At 33.9% G+C, this 21,114-nt stretch overlaps 2 protein-coding genes and 1 long non-coding RNA gene across 5 annotated transcripts; 2 read left to right on the top strand and 1 right to left on the bottom strand.

Moving 5' to 3' along the window:
• Positions 1 to 644: 644 nt before the first annotated feature.
• On the bottom strand, positions 645 to 6,257 carry LOC145119485 (uncharacterized). 3 transcript variants are annotated; one of them, XR_013713880.1, is made up of 6 exons: positions 5,877 to 6,257; positions 5,630 to 5,774; positions 5,373 to 5,429; positions 2,386 to 3,970; positions 2,068 to 2,154; positions 645 to 1,394 (listed from the first exon to the last, which is right to left on the bottom strand). It is a non-coding gene; the product is annotated as an uncharacterized LOC145119485 (long non-coding RNA). The 3 variants fall into 3 exon arrangements; XR_013713879.1 differs by having other exon boundaries at positions 645 to 995; XR_013713881.1 differs by having other exon boundaries at positions 645 to 995; positions 5,630 to 5,706.
• Positions 6,258 to 7,178: 921 nt separating this feature from the next.
• LOC145122344 (uncharacterized) lies at positions 7,179 to 12,958 on the top strand. Its single transcript, XM_079057958.1, has 11 exons — positions 7,179 to 7,334; positions 7,425 to 7,493; positions 8,076 to 8,132; positions 9,221 to 9,302; positions 9,366 to 9,593; positions 9,715 to 9,975; positions 10,043 to 10,386; positions 10,471 to 10,747; positions 10,834 to 10,861; positions 11,003 to 12,139; positions 12,295 to 12,958. Exons 1-11 carry the CDS (start codon positions 7,179 to 7,181, stop codon positions 12,956 to 12,958), a joined length of 3,303 nt encoding a protein of 1,100 aa, XP_078914084.1.
• Positions 12,959 to 13,080: 122 nt separating this feature from the next.
• LOC145122343 (uncharacterized) lies at positions 13,081 to 13,976 on the top strand. The gene is made up of 2 exons (XM_079057956.1): positions 13,081 to 13,195; positions 13,459 to 13,976. The coding sequence occupies exons 1-2, from the start codon at positions 13,081 to 13,083 to the stop codon at positions 13,974 to 13,976; spliced, it is 633 nt and encodes a 210-aa protein (XP_078914082.1).
• Positions 13,977 to 21,114: the final 7,138 nt, after the last annotated feature.

The following is a 21,114-nucleotide window of genomic DNA, read 5'->3' as shown; positions in this document are numbered from 1 at the left end:
TAAGGATTGCTTTAATAAAATTTGAAACAAAGTAGTCATTTTAGTTTATATTACCTCTACCTAATATTAGTTATGTTTATTTTTATTTTATAAATGATTTCCAGTATATTTTTATTTTTATTTTGATCCGCTAACGTACTTATATTTATAAGCCGGAATGATCTATGAAAATTATTAAAGGTAACTAATCAGTGCCGGAAAATATTTGCCAAAAAAACTATTTCTCGCCGCTGCATCTTGAAACCATCTGTCGGAAGGGAATGAATATCCATCCAGAAACCATTAGCCGAAAATAAACTATTCATCTAATCGTCGTCCGCTAGCAGATAAAGAGTAATAGAAGGAAATTAGTACTTGTTGCCCCTCTAGAGATAGTTGATTACCGAAAGGAACAAATCGGCAGAATGAAACAAATCGAAAGGAAACAATTTGACGATCGCCGAAATGACACTTTCGTTCGGAAACAAATCGCCGTCGCCGCATCGCGCGGGTACGCTACTAGTATATATATATATATATATATATATATATATATATATATATATATATATATCTTACTATCTTATTATACAAACCTTACTATTTCAAAAACTAGATTTAAGACGTCCAAACTTTTAAGCTGAATGTACAAACATTTATCAACAAATTACAAAATACAAGGCATTAAGTACTAATGTAAAATTAATATTGAAACATTCAAACCTACATCCTTATCTTACCCAATATAGAGGATTTAAATTTTAAAAAAATCATACTTTTTGACTAGAATGAGTCAACATAACTTTTGAAATCTAAATATAAAGTTTCCTCACGTGGCCCAGATATCATTATCATCCAGTTGCTTTCTTCTGTGGAAAAAATCGATCATCACCACCAGCAACATGCCCACGACATTCAACATTGCTCAATCATTTGGTACGTTTTTACAAGCAGATCAAAAAGATACAACTTTCTTCTGTGGACAATATCGATCATCACCAACAGTTTCCAACAACCTTCAAGATTGCAGAATCATATGGTACATATACGTTCATTACAATCATCTTTTCAGAAAAAATCAAAATCTATATTAAAATGACGATCAAACATTAATTTTATTTCCTGAAAAGTCTTTTACCTGCAGATCAAAACATTACTAGGGCTGGTACTAAAAGCTTAATTAGTTCATCATATCTACGGGTATGTTCATAACAACATAAACTCAATTACTTGAAATTATTATAAAAAATTGTTTTTTCAGGCTCAGATCTATAAATGAGTTTTAATAAAAGATGGGGATTCCACCATGGCTGCAAACACACACATTATACTTCAAAAATCTACCTGATTATTGCATTGTACTTCTATCTTTATTAAGCACTGTACTTCAAACATTGATAGTGATTTGTTTGATCCTAATAAAGAAGATAAAATAAGAGGTAGAAAGAAAATTTTTATACCAAAATCCAGCAGTCATCAATGTATTGTTTAATAGTTTTTCTTTCATTTCATTTTATATGTTGTATAACTGTTGATACTAATATTAATATACAATGAAGGTTTTAACCGATGATGAGGTTCAGGAACAAGTGGAATGTGCTCAATTCATGCTGAATCAATGGATTATGGAGAGATAGATGAAAAGAAAGAGAGCATTAGAAAACTGGAAATGGGATGAAGTTATTGATGTTTTGAGTTCCAAAGATCAACCATTAGATGATGAAGCTACAGAAACGGCTGATACAGTCTATTCAACAACACCAACAACATTATCACCACCAATCAAGAGAAACTGAGTCACGATTCTTACAGCCGAAAATCAGCAAATTCAGGGTGAGAATGATGCAGTTAAAGACACCTAAGAGAAGGGATTTTTTATGTTTTAGTATTTCAGTAGATTGTTTAAAATAAGATTGACATTTTCTGGTTTATGGGATGTTTGGTTGGTAAAAAAACTATGAGTGATTTTTTAATCTTGATCCAAAAGGTGCCCAAAAGTTGGTTAAGCTGATAAAGATCGATTTGTCCAGAAAAGTAATATTTTTGATAATAAAATTATGCAGTTGTATATAGCATAAAGAGTAGTACCTCCTTGTAATCCTCATCAAATCAGATCTCCTTCTCTCATATCCGGGTCATAACAGTTGAGTAATCATATCTTTTGGTAAATATCACCTGCAATTGAAAAATGATTAGCTACTAAAATATATTATTACTAAAATTGACACTTGTTTGTTTCTGTTTTTTGCAATTTTTTATCCAAAAAACAAAGTCAACCCAACTGTCTATGTACATTCAATTTCCCTAAAATTCAATCTTGTATTTACTGATAACCAAAATGAACTACTGTACTATATATTTGTGGGACTTCATTTGTGCTATTTCATGGACAAATAAAAGCAGTACCTCCTTATAATCCTCAACAAATCTGATCTCCTTCCTTCATATCCAGGTGATTACAGTTAAGTAATCACTTCTGTTGTCAAATACCTCCAGCAATCAAAATACGAATAGCTACTAAACTATAGAATTACTAAATAACAATGTACTTTCCATTTGGGTGGATAATGCAATAACTACCAATGTACTTTTTTTAACTAACACTTGTTTGTTTCTGATTTTTGTAATTTATTTTTTATTTTTACCCAAAACTCAAAGTACATGGCTATGTCTTGCAATAACTAGCAAAGTACATTCAATTTGCCTACAATTCAATATAATTTTTCCTTTTTAAAACCAAAATGAATTTCAATATGCTGCTCTATTGTGTTCGGTTGTTGTTGTGATTAACAAAATATAGAATTCAACCATTTTACATTTTATCTTTCCAATTATAGATTATGTTATTAACATATTGATACTTGTAAAGTCATTTCCAATATTAAAATATCAAATAAGTTAGAGTAAATTACACGAATGGTCCATATGGTAGGAATATATTAAAAATCAAGGGCAAAATAGTCTTTTTAGGTGAGACAGGGACCAAGCACGCAATAAATACAAACTGTAGGGACCTTTTAAGTTAAAAAATAACTTAGGGACCAAACATGCAAATTACCCCAAACCACAGGGACCATTCGTGTAATTTACTCAATAAGTTAAATACTTATTTTTTCTCAGAAAACAATTTTTTTAGCGGGAAAATATTGACACCTGGAAGATTTTCTAATTAATAATGACTTAAATTTAATTTAACCCTGTTAAATTATATCTTTCCAATTAATCTTTTTTTAAGTATTGATGGTTGTAAAGATAATACCGATTTTAAAATATTATGTAAGTTAGTTCCTTATATTTTGGGATAGAATTTAGTTTGAGCGGGAAAATATTGACACATGGGTATTTATTCTACCACAATAAATAGCCAAGTACGCTACTGTAAAACTAGATTGTGACGAGAAATGTCCAGCTTTCAAGAAGGTATTTTCGTATATTTTTTTTTTCTTTTTCATTTGTTTTGTTGTAATTAAGACTAATATTATCATACAAGATCAGCCGTAATGCAGAACTTTAGCAATGATAACAAGAAGCAACAACAAGAAACTGTTCAAGAAAAGCTTCAACAATTTAAGGTCGAAACAGATTTCATCAGCTTCATGACGAGGAAGATAGTGAAAATCATGTTGTTATGGGGTGAAGATGATGCAGTCATGGACACCTAAGTATTTTATTTATTAGAGTTTTCTTCTTAGTGTCGCATTTTAGGCTCTCCATTCTTTGGATTGTTTTTGTTTAAGTTTTAGGTCGTTTTTTATTGATTTTTCAGAATTCTAATGGTTATGGAACAGGTTCTTTTTTTAATGACATTTACTATTTAAAAAAATTATTAAATAACAAATTGTTTGGAATTAATTTTAAACCAAAATGAACAACTATACTTTTTATTTGTGGATCTTTATTTGTGTTATTTGTTGGTCAAATTAAAGAAATATCTCCTCTTAATACTCAGCAAAACTATTTATGGGTAATCATATTTGTTGGCAAGTACCACCTGCAATAAAAAAAATGATTAGGATATCATAATAAAGGGATGCAAAATAACATTGTACGAACCATTTGGGCGGACAATCCAATAAATGTAAGATAACGCAATAACTAGCAATGTACTTTTTTATTTGACACTTGTTTCTATCTGTTTTTTGCAACTATTTTTTATTTTTATCTAAAACCCGAAGTACATTGCTAATTGAAGCAATAACTAGCCAAGTACATTCAAATTCTTATAATCAGGTATGTTTGGAAACATATTTATTCAAGATGAATTTAGAGTAGGATGTTGTGATATATGATAGCTTATTATAGAATCAAACTTTTATTTTTTATATAACATTTTTTAAAGGATGACGCCTAATTGCATAAAACACTGAAAGTAGAATTTGGTAATAGAAAAAAATGAAAGTAGGATTCTGTGATTTCTAAAAGTAAATTATATACAGAAAAAAAATAAAAGTATGATATTATTTCCATGCTATATTACACAAATTAAATCATAACTACAATAGAGAGTTATCTTTAATGGCCTTTAAAAAAAAAGATTTTACCGGTCAAATTCATCTGTTATATCTAAAATGGTAATATTGATAAGATGTTCTACTCATATTGAGTTGTAGATAAATGACGTTGGTGTAACAGTAAGTAGGTCATTAGAAAATGAAAATAACATATTTTCAGGTTAATTACAAGTAGTATTTGTTACCAAACAATATTGTTATTTCAGAAAGCACCATGCATTTCAATGTTAAACAACTCAAAAACGAAAATTGATTTTTTTGTTAAATTAATACGGAAATTTTGATTATTTATTAGATAAAAGGATAATGTATATCCAAATAGATTATGAATTTTCAAAACAATATTTGAATATTCATGCACATGTATATAAATTGCATCTTATCTATTCATAACAAACTTTAAACAGATTATATTAGATTGTATATTTATACTATCCATATCGTAGATGCATTATAGTCCGTCATTGACAAACAGATTTCGTAATTCAGATAAAGAGAGAACACCCTCACCATTTCCACAATCTGCTCATACGTATGTCTTCCATATTCTTAAACTATATTTTTTACTTACTCATGTATACACAATATTCATTAACTGTGTTTTTCGCTCTACATGCATAAACAATGTGGCTTCTTAACAACGATCTATTATACAGGCATAAAAAAAAGGTATGTTTCTTTTCCTTTAGATTATCTGTTACTAAAGTAATATGTATTAGCAACGAAGAACTGCATGATTGCTTGTAATTGCTATTGAGTTTAAGTAGTAGTTACACAAAGATTAAGCAGTATTATTGTTATTATACTATTAGTTAATTAAGCATATCTGCTTGACTAAGAAATTTAAGATTTACTTTTTGAAACCAAGAAAATAACACTTACTTGTAAACGTAGGTTTGTTGCAGTTAGTTTCTACCCTTACAAAGTTGATGATTCTCCCTGAAAAAATCATATATAATAGAAATATCAAACATATTGTACGTAATATATATGTATGTATGATTGGTAACATGATTTTATATAATAGAATAATCCATACTCCAATTCCAACCTTAATTTATAAAAACAAAATCACCATAAATTCCACAAAGCTAAAAAACAATAAATTTACATTTAAACAACTTCATAAATTTGGTTACCTTTGTTGTATCTCCATGTAACTATCTTCATCTACGAAATGAAATATCATAAAATCGAGATCTGTCGGCAACCCACGCTGATATCGGTATAAACCCATTCACGTTACCACAAGAACATAAATAAGTTTGGGTTTTGTTCAATTCTCTAATTACAAAAACAAATATTTAAACAGAATAAATATATGAAAAACATGTGTAAATACTAATCAGAAAGATAAATTAAAGAGAAATGCATAGCTTTTCTTACACCCATCAAATAATAAAGGCGGCGACATACATACACCTAGATATATCTGACCGTCCTCTTGCAATATCCGACCAATGATCCTCTTCTGATCCCTCGACATCTCGCTCGTAATCATTCTCCATCGAAACCCTTTCTTCATGAGTACAGTTGAATAAATCATGAATCAAAGTCGACACTTAAAGCCCTAAAACCCTCGGTCGAGAGCAATCGAGATGTAATCGATGAATGCATCTCTCAATTTGTAGAAAGCATAACCAGATATGCAGATATGAATTTAGGGCAAAACTAGAGTAATAGAGAAAATACGGCCTGATGGCATCACTGATTTATACAAACGAGGCAAGAGAGAGACTAAGAGTTTCGTCGACTCAAAATGTTGTGTTTAATTAATGTATCAGTTCATTTCATATTCCCCTTTCTGAAAAAAGCCCTTACCGATTCCCAAGTTTCAAAAAATTAAATTCAATTTAATTGACATAACTATAATTGTTCAATGACTTAAATATTACGTGTACTTCTTAATTTAATATTTAACTTATAATTATAATTTTTAGTATATTATATGTACTACTTTATAACTAATCTTATAGGCAGTGTAATTTACATAATTACTTATAACTTGAAACAAATAATTGAAAAATAAAATAAGTATCAAATTTGTTATTTACTTGTAACTTGATATTTTTCAGTTGAAATGGATATTTATCATACAAATGTTCATGAATTTTCGGCTTTGGGTCACAGATATGAATGGTGGAACATATCGACCGTTAGAGTTTTATGTGTTTGGGATACAAGAGAAAAATTTTTGATCGAGCTGAAAAGGATGATAAACATATACTAATAGAGCGATGGTGACGCTGTGTTGAGACGAACTGGTAATGGAGTTTTAGAGCAAATGTCGGCTGTAAGAATTGAATTTGCAATTTAGGGTTTGATAGAAGATAAGAGAGTGTTATAACATTACCCTATATTATTATTAAAAAATAAAATAATAATGAATGGTAAATATTCACGCCTTCACAAATTAACGTATGTATAGAAACAATAATTAAAATATATATATTAAGGGAAAAACAATTTTGATACGTATTATATGAAGTTTTTTTTATTCTTACATTAAATTAAATATAATAATGTAATGTGAATATTTAAAATATTTCACATAAACATAAAAAAAATTTAGTCTTTTAAATAAAAATGATTTTTTTTTATTATTACATAAAAAGAATAATTTATAAAAATGTTTATATGGTTAAAACAAATTATACAAAACAATACATATTTGTATTCCATACTGACATGAAAATTTTAGTAATTGATGGTCATACCACTGTTCGAGATTTTTCTGTATTACGACACGTTCACGTATGGTGGAACATACTAGCTGTTCGAGTTTTGTTTGTGTGGGACGACGTTGAACATGAGAGACTTCTTATTTGGCTGACTGATCGCAACGTAAGTATTAATACAATAAAATGAACATGTCATTATTTGTTTAATGTTCTATTTATAATTCACATATTGTTATTGTATTACATATCTCAGAGAGACAAAATGATCGCAATTGTCCCACGGGTTTTGAGGTCAATTTTGAACATGAATTTGGTTGGACGCGTTATCTCCTTAAATCATTTTCGAATGGATCATTTTTACAAAGACCACCCAAGATATCAACATTATAAAATTTTCTTTGGTGAGTGGGCTATATTGATAAAGAGTAACACAATTTTTACTCTCTTGGGAAATGATATCACCAATTCATTTCCAATTTATCCGTTGTGTTCTTCTATCACAAGCCTCACAAGAGATTTTAGCCGTCGAAGAATGTTGATAGGTACCTTTCTATATTTGATTATATGTGTGTGTGTGTATATATATATATATATATATATATATATATATATATATATATTGTTTTTTATATATTTCATACGACAAATTAAATAATACTAAATTTGGTGCATTGTAGATGTCGTTGGAAAAATCGTTTCGGGAAGACGAATGAAGCCATTCTATGCATTTGAACTATTTATCCAAAATGAGATGTAAGATTATATATAGATATAGATATATAAAAATATTAATAGTATGCTAATATAATGTATTTTCTTTAAATGTATTAACCAATTATTATTATTATTATTATTATTATTATTATTATTATGTTTTTTAACAAAATTTAGTTTGAATGAATAGGGGGCATACAATAAAGTTGATGTTCAATCACGTACCGATGAACCTTATGATACAAATGTATCTTGCAATTGTCAATCAATCCATAATTTATGTCTCTAGGGTCAAGTTGGTCTACCAAAATATTTGTAAGTTAACTATGTGCAACATTATATATAGTTTCAATTATTTATAAATAAATTATTTCAGTTACCTTATTAACTGTATAATACATGTCCATACAGATAATATTTTGGTTTCAACTGCATTAACCGATTTCACGTTAGATCCAAGAATGCCGGAATCTGATAGGATTCAAATGAGAGATAGAGAAAATATTTAATTTTTCTGTAGTTATTTGTGTGCGTCGTATGTGGTAGTTATTTGTTTGCGGGATTTAAGGTTTTTATTTGTTTTTATAATTTTTTTGGTATTTATTTGTTTGCGGATTTTGTGATATGGATTTTATGTACGTTTTAAGTTTATAAATTTTACTTTCTTTGTTTGACAATTTTTACCAAATGTTGTTATAAAAATATATGTACTTATTATTATATTGTCATTAGAAGAGTTTGCGATGATGTTTGATGAGAAGAAAATAAACATAATAATAAGGTTGATACTAATTCCAATTATCATTGTAATAATAACATTTAATTCCCAAAAAACTAAAATAATCAATTACACAATGTACTTTCCATTTGGCTGGATAATGCAATAACTACCAATGTTTGTTTTTTAACTGACACTTGTTTGTTTATGATTTTTGTAATTTATTTTTATTTTTATTCAAAACTCAAAGTACATGGCTATGTCTTGCAATAACTAGCAAAGTACATTCACTTTACCTACAAATCAATATAATTTTTCCTTTTTTAAAACAAAATGAATTTCAATACTATCTATTTAAGGAGTTTCATTTATACTATTTGTGTGTCGAATATAAATATGTTGTTCTAATGTGTTCAGCTGTTGTTGTCATTAACAGAATATCAATCATTTTACATTTTATCATTTCCAATTATAGATTTAATAATAAAGGTTCAATATCATATATTCTATTTATGCTCAATTAATATAGTAATGAATTTCATATATAAATAATAGTCTTTATAGAATTTGTCATGAAAAAATAAAGTATTTATTATTTTTTGTTGTCGGTTGTACAGTTTGCAATGAGGTTTGATGGTAAAGAAAATAAACATAATAATGTTATTCAAGTTGATACAAAAAATACAAAAAATATGCTTCGTACGTACAATCATTATTAGTATTTCATCGTTACATATTTTTCATATAAAAAAATTGTTGCAGAAAAAAGAAAAGCATATAATAAGGCATGTTACGAACGACGAAAAGAGAAAAACAAAATGAGACGGATATCTAACGAAGAAGGAAATAGTCAAAACACAACATATTTGACTAATATGTCTACCGTAGATAGAAGTTTAATGGATATTACGAATGCGTCTCCTAGAACCGAGAGCAATGTCAATCCGTCAGTACGAGATGAATTGCTAAGTCAAATTTCGACATCAACAAGTTAGTATTTATTTCTTTATATTTTATTTATTTCTTAATTTTTATTTCATTCTTAATAATTTTATTATGTACTTAAATTAATCTTATATTTATATTTTTTATTTGAATCAAATGTCTAAAGATCCACAAGGTTGTACCCATGGTAATGCCACTCCATCGGTACAAGATGGTAGCGTTCCAGAGGATCCATATGCTTTTGTTTTTGCCGGTATCCGTAAAAACGATCGTGTGGTGAAGTTCAATGACATATGCAAATATTGTGGAGCAAAACGATTGCAGTTTGAATCTCCTGGCTTTTGTTGCATGAATGGGATGGCAAAGTTGGCAGACTCCTCTATTCCTAACCAATTGCACAGTCTTTTCACCGCAGAAACCGAATTAGGCAAATTATTTAGAAAAAAATATACGTGCGTACAACACCAACTTTTCATTTGAATCAATGGGTTTAGATGTGGATAAATCAATGGCTGGCATGACATCTGGGGTATACACTTTTTGTGTGAATGGAGGAATATACCATACAATCGATCAGTTAGTTCCAAGGAAGAAGGATGAACCTAAGTACTTACAATTGTATTTTTACGATTCCGAAGCTGAGATGTCACATAGACTCCAATGGAAAAATCTTGATAAACCAACTGTTGAAATTTTGACTCGCGTTCTTGCTACAAACCCATACGTTGCAACATTTTGTAGGCTTGCTGATTTAGGACCGCTCGACAATTACAGAGTCACTTTAAATGCATCGATAGAACTAGACCAGAGAGTGTACAACCGGCCAACCACATATGAGGTTTGAAATTAATTATGTACACACTTTTTTTAATGAAATGAAACATTTCACGTATTAAATATACACATGCATTTTACATGCCAGCTTCAATCATATTTTTTCAATAATATACTTTCACAACTTGCTGGTATTTGGGTTGAAGGTAATGATAACATAACCGCGTATAAAAGAAGTATTATAGTTTATGGGAGGTCTGAAAAACCATCAACAATTCAATCTTATTGGGCATGTTATGATCCATTGTCTTATCCTCTATTCTTCCCAAATGGTGAGCCTGGATGGCATTATAAAATACCAAGACAAGGAGTTTCGATCAATGAGATTGTTAATGATACTGAAATTATCGAGGAAGATCTAGAAGGTACGCATAGCCATAATTTTTAATAGCGTTTTTGCTCAACAAACATGTACATTGATATAATTTTTTTCATCGTCAACATTATGTAGAGACTGATGGAAGAACTGGTAGGAAACTGTAAGTATGCGGGAGTACTACTGTTATAAGTTGCAGATTCGTTCAAAACTTGAACTTAATTATGTTAGGAGGAAGATTGTTCCAACAACTTGTGGTAGATATCTACATCAAGATTGAGACTTCGCGTTTGGAATTTTGTAGAAAAAACCAATCCAAAATAAGAGCGGAGTTATACCAAGGTGTTGTGGATTATATCAATGACGGGGAGGATCAACCAAGTATGGTTGGGCGACGTGTTGTTTTGCTTGCAAGTTTCATTGGAGGCCCTCGTGACATGCGAGGACGGTTTCTTGATGCTATGGCTTTAGTTCAAAATGGCGGGAAAACTGATATATTCCTTACAATAACGTGCAATCCAAATTGGCCTGAAATCCAAAATGAGTTACTTCATTCGCTGACAGCTCAAGATAGAACGGATCTGGTTTCAAGAGTTTTTCGTGCTAAGTTACTTGATCTTAAGGAACAACTCTTCAAGAGGCACGTCCTTGGCGAGGTTGGCGCGTATGTTTATGTAATAGAGTTCCAAAAACGTGGTTTGCCACATGCCCATTTTCTATTGATAATGACACCTGAATGGAAGCTCACCAATGCAGACCATTATGACAAGTATGTGTGCGCTGAAATTCCGAACCCGACAAAGTATCCGATACTACACGATCTGGTCAAATCACACATGATCCATGGTCCTTGCGGTACGTTAAACGAAAAATGTTCTTGCATGCAAGGTAATCCACCAACATGTTGTTTTAGATACCCTCGACAATTTAATGAAACTACGACGCAAGGAAAGGATGCATATCCAGTTTATCGAAGGAGAGATACTGGAATTGCGGTGAAAAAACAAGGTATTATGATGGATAATAGATGGGTTGTTCCATATAACCCAAAGTTGTTGATGATGTTCAACTGCCATCTAAATGTAGAGGTTTGCTCGAGTATAACATCCGTCAAATATGTCTTTAAGTATATTTACAAGGGTCATGACAAGCAGGTTATCCATATTGATCCAGATGCACTGCCTGTTCTTATCAATGAGATAAAACGTTTTCAAGATGCACGTTATGTCTCTGCTCCGGAAGCAACATGGCGAATTTTTAGTTTTGCTCTTTCTCAAATCCACCCTAATGTGATCACTTTGCAACTGCATCTACCGAACCAACAACTGGTTCGATTTAGTGATGTTGATACAATGAAATCAATTGTTGAGAACGAGAAAGATAAGAGATCAATGTTGACCGCATTTTTCAAGATGAATAAAGAGAACTTGTGCGCAAGAAAGTACTTATACAATGATTTTCCCAAACACTTCACGAGGAGTACCCAATCACGTTTATGGAATCCTCGAAAACAAGCACCAGCGGTAGGTCGTTTGGTTTCTGCTAATCCTGCTGAAGGGGAGGATACTACCTACGTGTGTTATTATGTCATATTAGGGGCCCTACATGTTTTGAAGATCTATACACAGTCAATGACGTAAGACATCCCACATTTCGAAAAGCGGCTCTTGAAAGAAGGTTAATAGAAACCGATGATAGTTTATCGGAATGTCTTGCAGAGGCCTCCCTGTTTCAATTTCCCAGTTCTCTCAGAAGGCTGTTTGCAACGATATTGGTTTTTTGTGATCCAAGTATTGTTCGAAAGTTGTGGAATTCCCACTACAATGCTCTCTCAGAAGATTATAGGCGACAATACGACAATGTTGAACAAGTGCAGAATATGGTCCTCACAGATATCAACATATTCCTACAATCTATGAGTAACAAGCTTGAAAATTTTGATCTTCCCGCTATAAATACAGACTTGAATTTACAATCGGGAGTTTTTCGCGAGGTACAAGAAGAGTGCTCTATAGTTGTGGAACTTGACCATTTGCATGCACAAGATTTTCTGAATCCTGAACAAAAATATGCGTATAACGAGATCATGAAGCATGTGTGCACTGATTGTCCAGGAGTGTTCTTCATAGATGGTCCTGGTGGAACGGGGAAAACAAATCTGTACAAAGCTTTACTTGCTAATATCCGCAAACTTGGTCATATTGCACTCACTACAGCTTCATCGGGTGTTGCAGCTAATAACATGCATGGGGGAGGATAGCTCACTCGTGATTAAAAATTCCTCTAAATCCTAAGAATAACTCATTCTGCAACATCTAAAGACAAAGCGGTACCGCTGAACTACTTCGGCTTGCAAAAATAATCATATGGGATGAAGCATCGATGATAAAGCGACAGGCGGTGGAGGCGGTTGATCGGACAATGCAAGATATCACTGGAGTGGCGCTCCCTTTTGGTGGAAAGATCGATAATGGTTATGGGAGGCGATTTCAGACAAGTTTTTCGAGTTGTAAGACGTGGAACACGTGCACAAATTGTAGACTCCAGCCTACGAATGTCACCTCTTTGGCCTTCGATTATAAAGTCGCGGTTAACAATAAATATGAGAGCACTAACTGATCCTTAGTTCTCGAACTTTCTATTACGGGCCGGTGATGGATTTGAAGAAACAGTGGACGGAAGCGTTATCCGCATCCCTGATGATATGGTCATTCCATATACACTGATAAAAAAAATCATTGGATGCTTTAATTGATGCAGTATTTCCCTCATTGGAATTTAATATGTCTGAATCAGAATATATCATCTCGCGGGCAATATTATCCACAAAAAATGATAGTGTCGATGAGACTAATGATTACTTGATCGATCGATTCCATGGAGAAGAGAGAATTTACTATAGTATCGATGAAGCCATAGATGATAAAAATGGATTCTATCCGCTGGAATTCTTGAACTCGCTCACTGTTAGTGGTTTACCCCCTCATTATATTCGGGTGAAAGTTGGATGCCCGATCATACTGTTACGGAATATTGACCCAGCAAATGGATTGTGTAATGACACTCGATTGATATGCAAAAGCTTTCAGAAAAATGTCATTAATGCAGAAATAGTTGTTGGTCAACATGCTGGCAAGAGGATATTTTTGCCAAAGCTTCCACTATCTTCGTCTGATGATGACTTGTTCTCATTCAAGCTGAAGAGGAAACAATTTCCTATTCGATTATGCTTTGCGATGACAATCAATAAAATAAAGCTCAGGGACAAACAATTCTGAATGTGGGTATTTATCTTCCAGACTTGGTATTCTCGCATGGCCAACTTTATGTTGCATTGTCCAGAGGGGTATCACGTGGCAATACAAAATTGTTAGTGAAGCCTAAAGAAAATTCCAAAGGTGATGGAGTCTATACAACAAACGTGGTATATAAAGAAGTGTTTCAAGATTAATGATGTATTAGCAGTTATGTGGTTTTGGACATTTCCATATTTGATGTATTCTGACACAATTCTATTATTTTTGTTTGCACGACTTACACGATTTATATTTTGTGTCGGCTTGAACCGTTTATTTTATCGGTTATTTGATGTATCGTTTCAATTATAGCGTCAAAGTTGTATTCAGTTGTCTTTGACATGTACTTTCTTTTGGAACATAACATTTTTGTAAAAGAAATATATTGTCGAAAAAAACTATTCGCCGCCGCCGCTTTGCGCGGGTAACTGCTACTATATATATATATATATATATATATATATATATATATATATATATATATATATTCATTAAATTCATATGTATATGTATGGTAATTCATTAAATCCGTATAACAAATTCTTTTAGTAATTATTCATTAGATAAATAAGGAAAACTAGGAAAAATAGAGGAAAATTAGGAAAAGCGGTATGTAAATCGTCAAACGCATCGAGAAAATCAGTGAAACTTCTAAGCAACAGTTTGTCGACTATCATAAAATAGAAAATCCAATCGCTCAACGCAATCGACTTTTATTAATTGATAGCAGTATAGCACACACAGATTCTATAGGGTAAAATTCTCATTCTCCTTTCTTTTTCACTGTATTTTACGATCCAAATTTTTGGGGTTTCGTTGTTTTTATTCACATATTAACTTGAAAACTAAGAAAATACCGGAGTATATAAGCTAATTCCACGATTCAGTTGTTTTGTTAAAAGACTTCAAATTGGTGATTGCTATCAATGTTGATTGTCGCCATGTGCTTCCTAGCGCCTGTTCCTCCTGATCATTTCATTCCCTTTGCCCAATTGGCATATTACTGCTATAAGCCTATAATTCTATTTACAGAAATTAAATTGTCTCCTACCTTTTATACCTACAAATATTCCTACCCACTAACATTATGACACGTGTCATCATTCCACCATTCAATTTAATTTTTTTGATATATTCCTAATATACTGTGTCATCATTCCACCATTCAATTTAATTTTTTTGATATATTCCTAATATACTCTGAATGAGATAGTTAAGTAAATATAGAATAGTGACACGTGTCATAATATTAATGGATAGGAATATTTGTAGGCATAAAAGGTAGGAGGCAATTTAATTTCTCTTCTATTTATTGTCCTTATCTTTGGTTTTTTTTTATTAATTTTAGAAGCACCAAAGATTTTAAAGGCATAAAAGCTTATTTACGTGGATGTGCCATAATTGTAAAAACAATAAAGTTTTTTAAGTTTCCTAAGAACTCATGTATATAACGATGAGAAACAAGAACTTTCTCACAATAGTTTGCATAATTATTAAATCTTGGTGCTAAGATAATCTATCAGTTTATTGTAGATGTCTGATATTAATCGAAGTGGGCAACCTCTATTTTATGACGAACCATATTTAAGCTCAACAAAATTTGATTCAAATGCAGACTCTCCGAGAATGGAAAATGCTCGTGATGTTATTGTTATTGACAGTAACATAGAAGAAGAGGTTGCAAAAGTAGCAGATGTGGCTGGCGTGCAACAATCAAATGCAACAAACAACGAAGAACATCCTCCATATGCTAGAAGGAAAAGAAAGAAGACTTCAGAAGTGTGGGAATATTTTCGTGTAATAAAGTTGGATGATGGACCTGAAAAGTGTGAATGCATCCATTGTGATGAGAAAATAAAGAAGTTTAAGGAGGGTACCACAACACAACTGCTTAGGCTTGTTGCCGAGTGCCCAAAACTAGCATTAGCGAAGAAAGGCCAGTTAAATTTGAAGGGTTTACCTGTAAAATCAGATAATTCAATTTCGGTCCAATATTGGAAGTTCGATAATTCTAGGATGAGGGAGGTTATTTCTCACATGATCATGGTTCATGAGTTACCGTTTAATTTTGTTGAGTATGATCTATTTAATGTTGTGATGAAGGAAGCTAATCCAACATTTAACAAGATCTCGCGTACAGCAGTTAGACAAGATTGTGTATCTAGTTAGGAAATTGGAAAGAAAAGAATTCAGAAGTTATTAAATATTGTTGATCGTGTGAGTATCACAACTGATATGTGGACATCAAGTCAGTATATTCATTATATGGTAGTCTGATAGAAGCCAAATAGAGGAGGCTAGTCTCCCGAGAAACTAAGAAAAGAAGAGACACGTTTGGAAACATTTTCTGATATCATTCATATAATGATATCAGAACTGATATGTGGACATCAAGTCAGTATATTCATTATATGGTAGTCTGATAGAAGCCAAATAGAGGAGGCTAGTCTCCCGAGAAACTAAGAAAAGAAGAGACACGTTTGGAAACATTTTCTGATATCATTCATACCACTAATTGAACATCAACTTCGAAATAAATATGAGAATTACCACTACTCTATAAATCAGGAAATAATACATGCATGAAGGAAACATGAGCTATTCTAATGCAGTTAATGCTTGGAGTGGAAGACTAGTTCAACAATTGATTGGGTCAGGCCATGGGGGTGGTCTAGAATACCATCTTAGAAACGTATCATAGTCTTATGCCACTTTGAGATCCCAAATTTAAGCTTCACAAGTTCTTATTGAGTTTTGTTGATGTGCCTCCACCATATTCTGGTGTTTATTGTTAAGTCTCAACCCTTGAACCACACCCAAAACCCAACCGATCAAAAACATTCAAGGACTAAATTGAAATAACTCCAATTATTTCAATCACAATAGTCTGGTTACAGGCTGTCACAAATCAGTGTGCATCACAATCTTCTCCTTAATATTTAGAGATGTATTTTCCTTTTATAGTTCCTGATTTCATGTTGTACATTTGGTATATATTGTTTGTAACGTATTCACAATGATTAAATTGAATTCATATACATAGAGCTCTCTGATTCTTTACATGGTATCAGAGCTCGAATCAGATCCTCCTTCTACAAAAACCTCTTCATCAAATATACCATTAATCTCCAGACCTTCCTCATCATCGCCAGGAAGCATGTCCGACTCAAACTCTCTTACTATCAATTCTTCCATGAAGGATTTGATCATCGTTAATCTTCCACCAACTCTAAAACTCACCTCCTCCAATTACCTTTCTTGGAAAACTCAAGTAGAGGCCTATCTCTACGGTCTCGATTTATACAAATACATCGACGGGACAATCCCGTCTCCTCAACCTACCGTCGGCACCGATGGTGTTCTTGTACCCCACAAAGATTTTGCTCAATGGTTTCGTCAGGACCGATTGCTCTATGGAGCTATAGTTGGAAGCTTATCCCCTCAGATTGTTCCATTGATCACCAATGCATCTTCATCTCATGATGTCTGGGAAATTTTAGCCAAGACCTATGCCTCTCCAAGTCACGGTCACATCAAACAGTTGAAACATAGACTTAAACAAACCTCAAAGACCCCTACCCAATCCATCCCAGAGTATATGCAAGCCATAAAAACCATTGTTGATGAACTTTCCATCCTAGGTAAAAAGATGGACGACGAAGATGTTATTGATACCATACTCGCTGGACTTGATCATGCATCTTACAAACCAATTCTTGATGTTGTTCATGCCTGTGACACCCAAATATCATTCAACGAACTTCATGAAAAGCTTATAAATCATGAGTTGTCTCTGGCTCAACAAGTTACTCCTGGCAACATTCATCATCCCTCTTCTGTTTTCTACATGCAACACAAGGGAAACAATAAGTCGTGGACACCTCGACAAACAAATCACTCCGGAGACAATTTTGGAAAAAATCCATCCCACTCACAACATGTTGCTGCTGGTATTCTCCCCACTCCATCTGCAGGCGCTAAACCATTTCTTGGAAAATGTCAATGGTGTTTTCAGAAAGGGCATTCTCTTAAAAATTGTCCTGTCTTCCGAACAACACATCCACGTATTATCATACCCTCATTTAATCGTGGTTCACAGGGAAACAAAGCACATGTGCACATGATGACTACAAACAATGGTTCCACAACCAATTGGCTTTTTGATAGTGGTGCCTCTCACCACGTCACCAATGACTTGAACAACTTATCTCTGCACACCCCATACGACGGCACTGAGGAACTCGTCATCGGTGATGGTACATGTCTCAACATCACTCATATAGGTTTCCTTGTTATTAAAACTCCCAACACACCTCTAATTCTTAAAAATGTCTTGTGTGTTCCTTCTTTATCTCGCAATATAATTTCAATATCTCGTTTATGTCTTGATAACCATTTTCTCATTCAATTCTATTCTTTTATATTTGTTATCAAGGATCAGAACTCCAACATTCCACTACTCAGGGGCACAACAACACAGGGAATATATGAACTACAATCCTCTAAACCGTTTTCACCTCTGGTTTGTTCCATGCATCAGACCGATTCCATGACCTGGCACCATCGACTCGGCCACCCGCATAATAAAGTCTTTAAATTTTTATCATCCTTTGTCTCCTTCAAATCTAGTTCTATTGAAAATTGTAATTCGTGCCATATTAATAAAAGTCATCGTTTACCTTTCTCTACCTCTTCTTTATCTTCTAATGCTCCCTTAGATTTAATATTTTCTGATGTTTGGAGTTCCCCTGTTACATCCTATGATCACTACAAGTACTACATCATATTTGTTGATCATTTCACCAAATACATTTGGCTTTACCCCTTACAAAGAAAATCAGACTCCTTAACAATTTTTATTCGTTTTCAAAACATTGTGGAAAATTATTTTAATCGGAAAATCAAACAGTTCTTTTCCGACAATGGTGGTGAATACATAAAACTTTCTTCTCATCTATCTTCCTCTGGTATCTCTCACCTAACTTCTCCGCCACACACCCCAGAACATAACGGTTATGCGGAACGCCGTCATCGCCATATTGTCGAAACCGGTCTTGCCCTATTATCACATACACAACTACCGGTCACCTTTTGGCATTTTGCGTTCACCACCGCTGCTTATCTATTCAACCGCATGCCTACTCCCACCTTAAATCATTCATCTCCTTATTTTCGTTTGTTCCAACGTCACCCCAACTATTCAAAACTTCGAAGCTTTGGGTGTTTATGCTACCCATGGCTCCGACCCTATTCTTCAAACAAATTAGATCCAAAATCCATTCCTTGTATTTTTGTTGGATACAAGATCGGTGCGCTGCATAGGGCTTGTTTTAACGTTTGGAAAGCAGTTTCTTGTTTATTTTCCCACTTGAATATCACACCTTTCTGCGTCAAGGTGGTGAGTGGTTTCGCAATCTTGGAGAAGTTTTGTATAAATCTTCGGTAGTAGCCAGCAAGCCCAAGGAATTGTCGAATTTCGGTTGGCGTCTTGGGTGCTGACCAATTCTCGATTGCCTTGATCTTGGAGGGATCCACATGTATGCCTTTCTCACTTACCACATGGCCAAGGAAATCCACTTCTCTAATCCAGAATTCACACTTAGAGAACTTAGCATAAAGCTTCTCCGCTCTTAGTGTCTCTAGCACTTGGCGTAGATGTAGGCGATGCTCTTCTTCGCTTCGCGAGTAGATCAAGATATCGTCGATGAATACGATTACAAACTTGTCTAGGTAGGGTCGACACACTCTATTCATTAGGTCCATGAATACCGCGGGTGCGTTTGTTAAACCGAAGGACATCACAACAAACTCATAGTGCCCATAGCGAGTTCTGAATGTAGTTTTGGGAATATCTTCTTCTTGAACTCGTAGCTGATGGTAACCTGACCTTAGGTCGATCTTTGAGAAGAAATTTGCTCCTTGGAGTTGGTCGAAAAGGTCGTCGATTCGGGGTAGAGGATATCGGTTCTTGATGGTGAGTTTGTTTAGTTCCCGATAGTCGATGCACATGCGAAAGGATCCGTCCTTCTTCTTTACAAAAAGGACTGGTGCTCCCCAAGGTGAGAAGCTTGGTCTGATGAACCCTTTGCTCAAAAGCTCGTTCAACTGACTGGACAACTCTTGCATTTCTGTTGGTGCGAGGCGGTATGGAGCTCTGGCTACGGGGGTAGCTCCGGGTATTAAGTCAATTCTGAAATCGACTTGTCGTGCGAGTGGTACACCAGGAAGATCTTCTGGGAACACATCCGGGAAGTTACACACTTCGGGGATATCTTTGATGTCTTTCATATCTTGTTTCTTGTCTACTACGTGGGCCAAGAAGGCTTGGTACTCCTTCCGGAGATACTTTTGGGCTTTGATGCATGAGATGATTTGTAAATTCGCACTAGGTTTGTCACCATAGATGAGAAGGGTTTCGTTATTTGGTAGATTGAGGCGAACGTCCCTTTCGTAACATAGAATGTCGGCACGGTGAGGAACTAACCAATCCATCCCGATGATTACGTCGAAGCTTTTTATGATGACCGGCATCAGGTCAATTTTAAATGTATGGTTGTCTAGAGTGAGAGTACACTCTGAGTATATATCGCTAGTGCGTTCTACTTTCCCATTTGCCATTTCTACTACATAAGTATCCTTTAGTGATTGGGGATTTTGTTCAAGTAATTGTTTATATTGGTGGCTCACGAAACTCCTCTCCGCTCCACTATCGAATAGTACGCATGCATAAGAGTTATTGAGGAGAAACGTACCGGTAACCACCGCGGGATCCTCAACTGCTTCCCCATGTCCTATTGCCAGAATTCTTCCTACTCCACCAGCATTAGGGGCTTGTGCTTTGGGGCAGTTTCTTTTGAAGTGATCGGCATCTCCACAGTTGTAGCAGGTTCGGGTTGCCCCCGTACTGGCGACTTGGTTGATTGGTCGAGCCGGCGCTTTACAGAAACGAGCAGTGTGCCCCTTCCTGTCGCAGTTGATACAGTGCATCTCCCTACAAGCACCATTGTGGTGAAAGTTGCACTTGTTGCACTTGGGTAGGGTTCCAGCATATGGCTTCGGTGGTGCAGTAGTGGCAGCATTAGTGGCAGCATGGACAGCAACAGTTTGTTGCTTCTTAGCG

The sequence above is a fragment of the Lactuca virosa genome, chromosome 6 (genome assembly GCF_052849685.1).
Source record: "Lactuca virosa cultivar CGN04683 chromosome 6, Lactuca_virosa_CGN04683_v6, whole genome shotgun sequence".
In the NCBI taxonomy this organism is placed as follows: domain Eukaryota; kingdom Viridiplantae; phylum Streptophyta; class Magnoliopsida; order Asterales; family Asteraceae; genus Lactuca; species Lactuca virosa.
Note: the sequence above shows the minus strand (reverse complement) of the source record. Positions and strands in the feature narration are given on the sequence as shown.

Excerpts from the sequence above, each read along its gene's own strand:
- LOC145122344 (XM_079057958.1), top strand. The coding sequence starts at position 7,179 with ATGAAAATTTTAGTAATTGATGGTCATACCACTGTTCGAGATTTTTCT. Across the intron at positions 10,748-10,833 it reads TATCGAGGAAGATCTAGAAG|AGACTGATGGAAGAACTGGT; the intron begins GTACGCATAGCC and ends AACATTATGTAG. Across the intron at positions 10,862-11,002 it reads GGAAGAACTGGTAGGAAACT|AAAAAACCAATCCAAAATAA; the intron begins GTAAGTATGCGG and ends GGAATTTTGTAG.
- LOC145122343 (XM_079057956.1), top strand. The coding sequence starts at position 13,081 with ATGATAAAGCGACAGGCGGTGGAGGCGGTTGATCGGACAATGCAAGAT. Across the intron at positions 13,196-13,458 it reads TGGGAGGCGATTTCAGACAA|TATTTCCCTCATTGGAATTT; the intron begins GTTTTTCGAGTT and ends TAATTGATGCAG.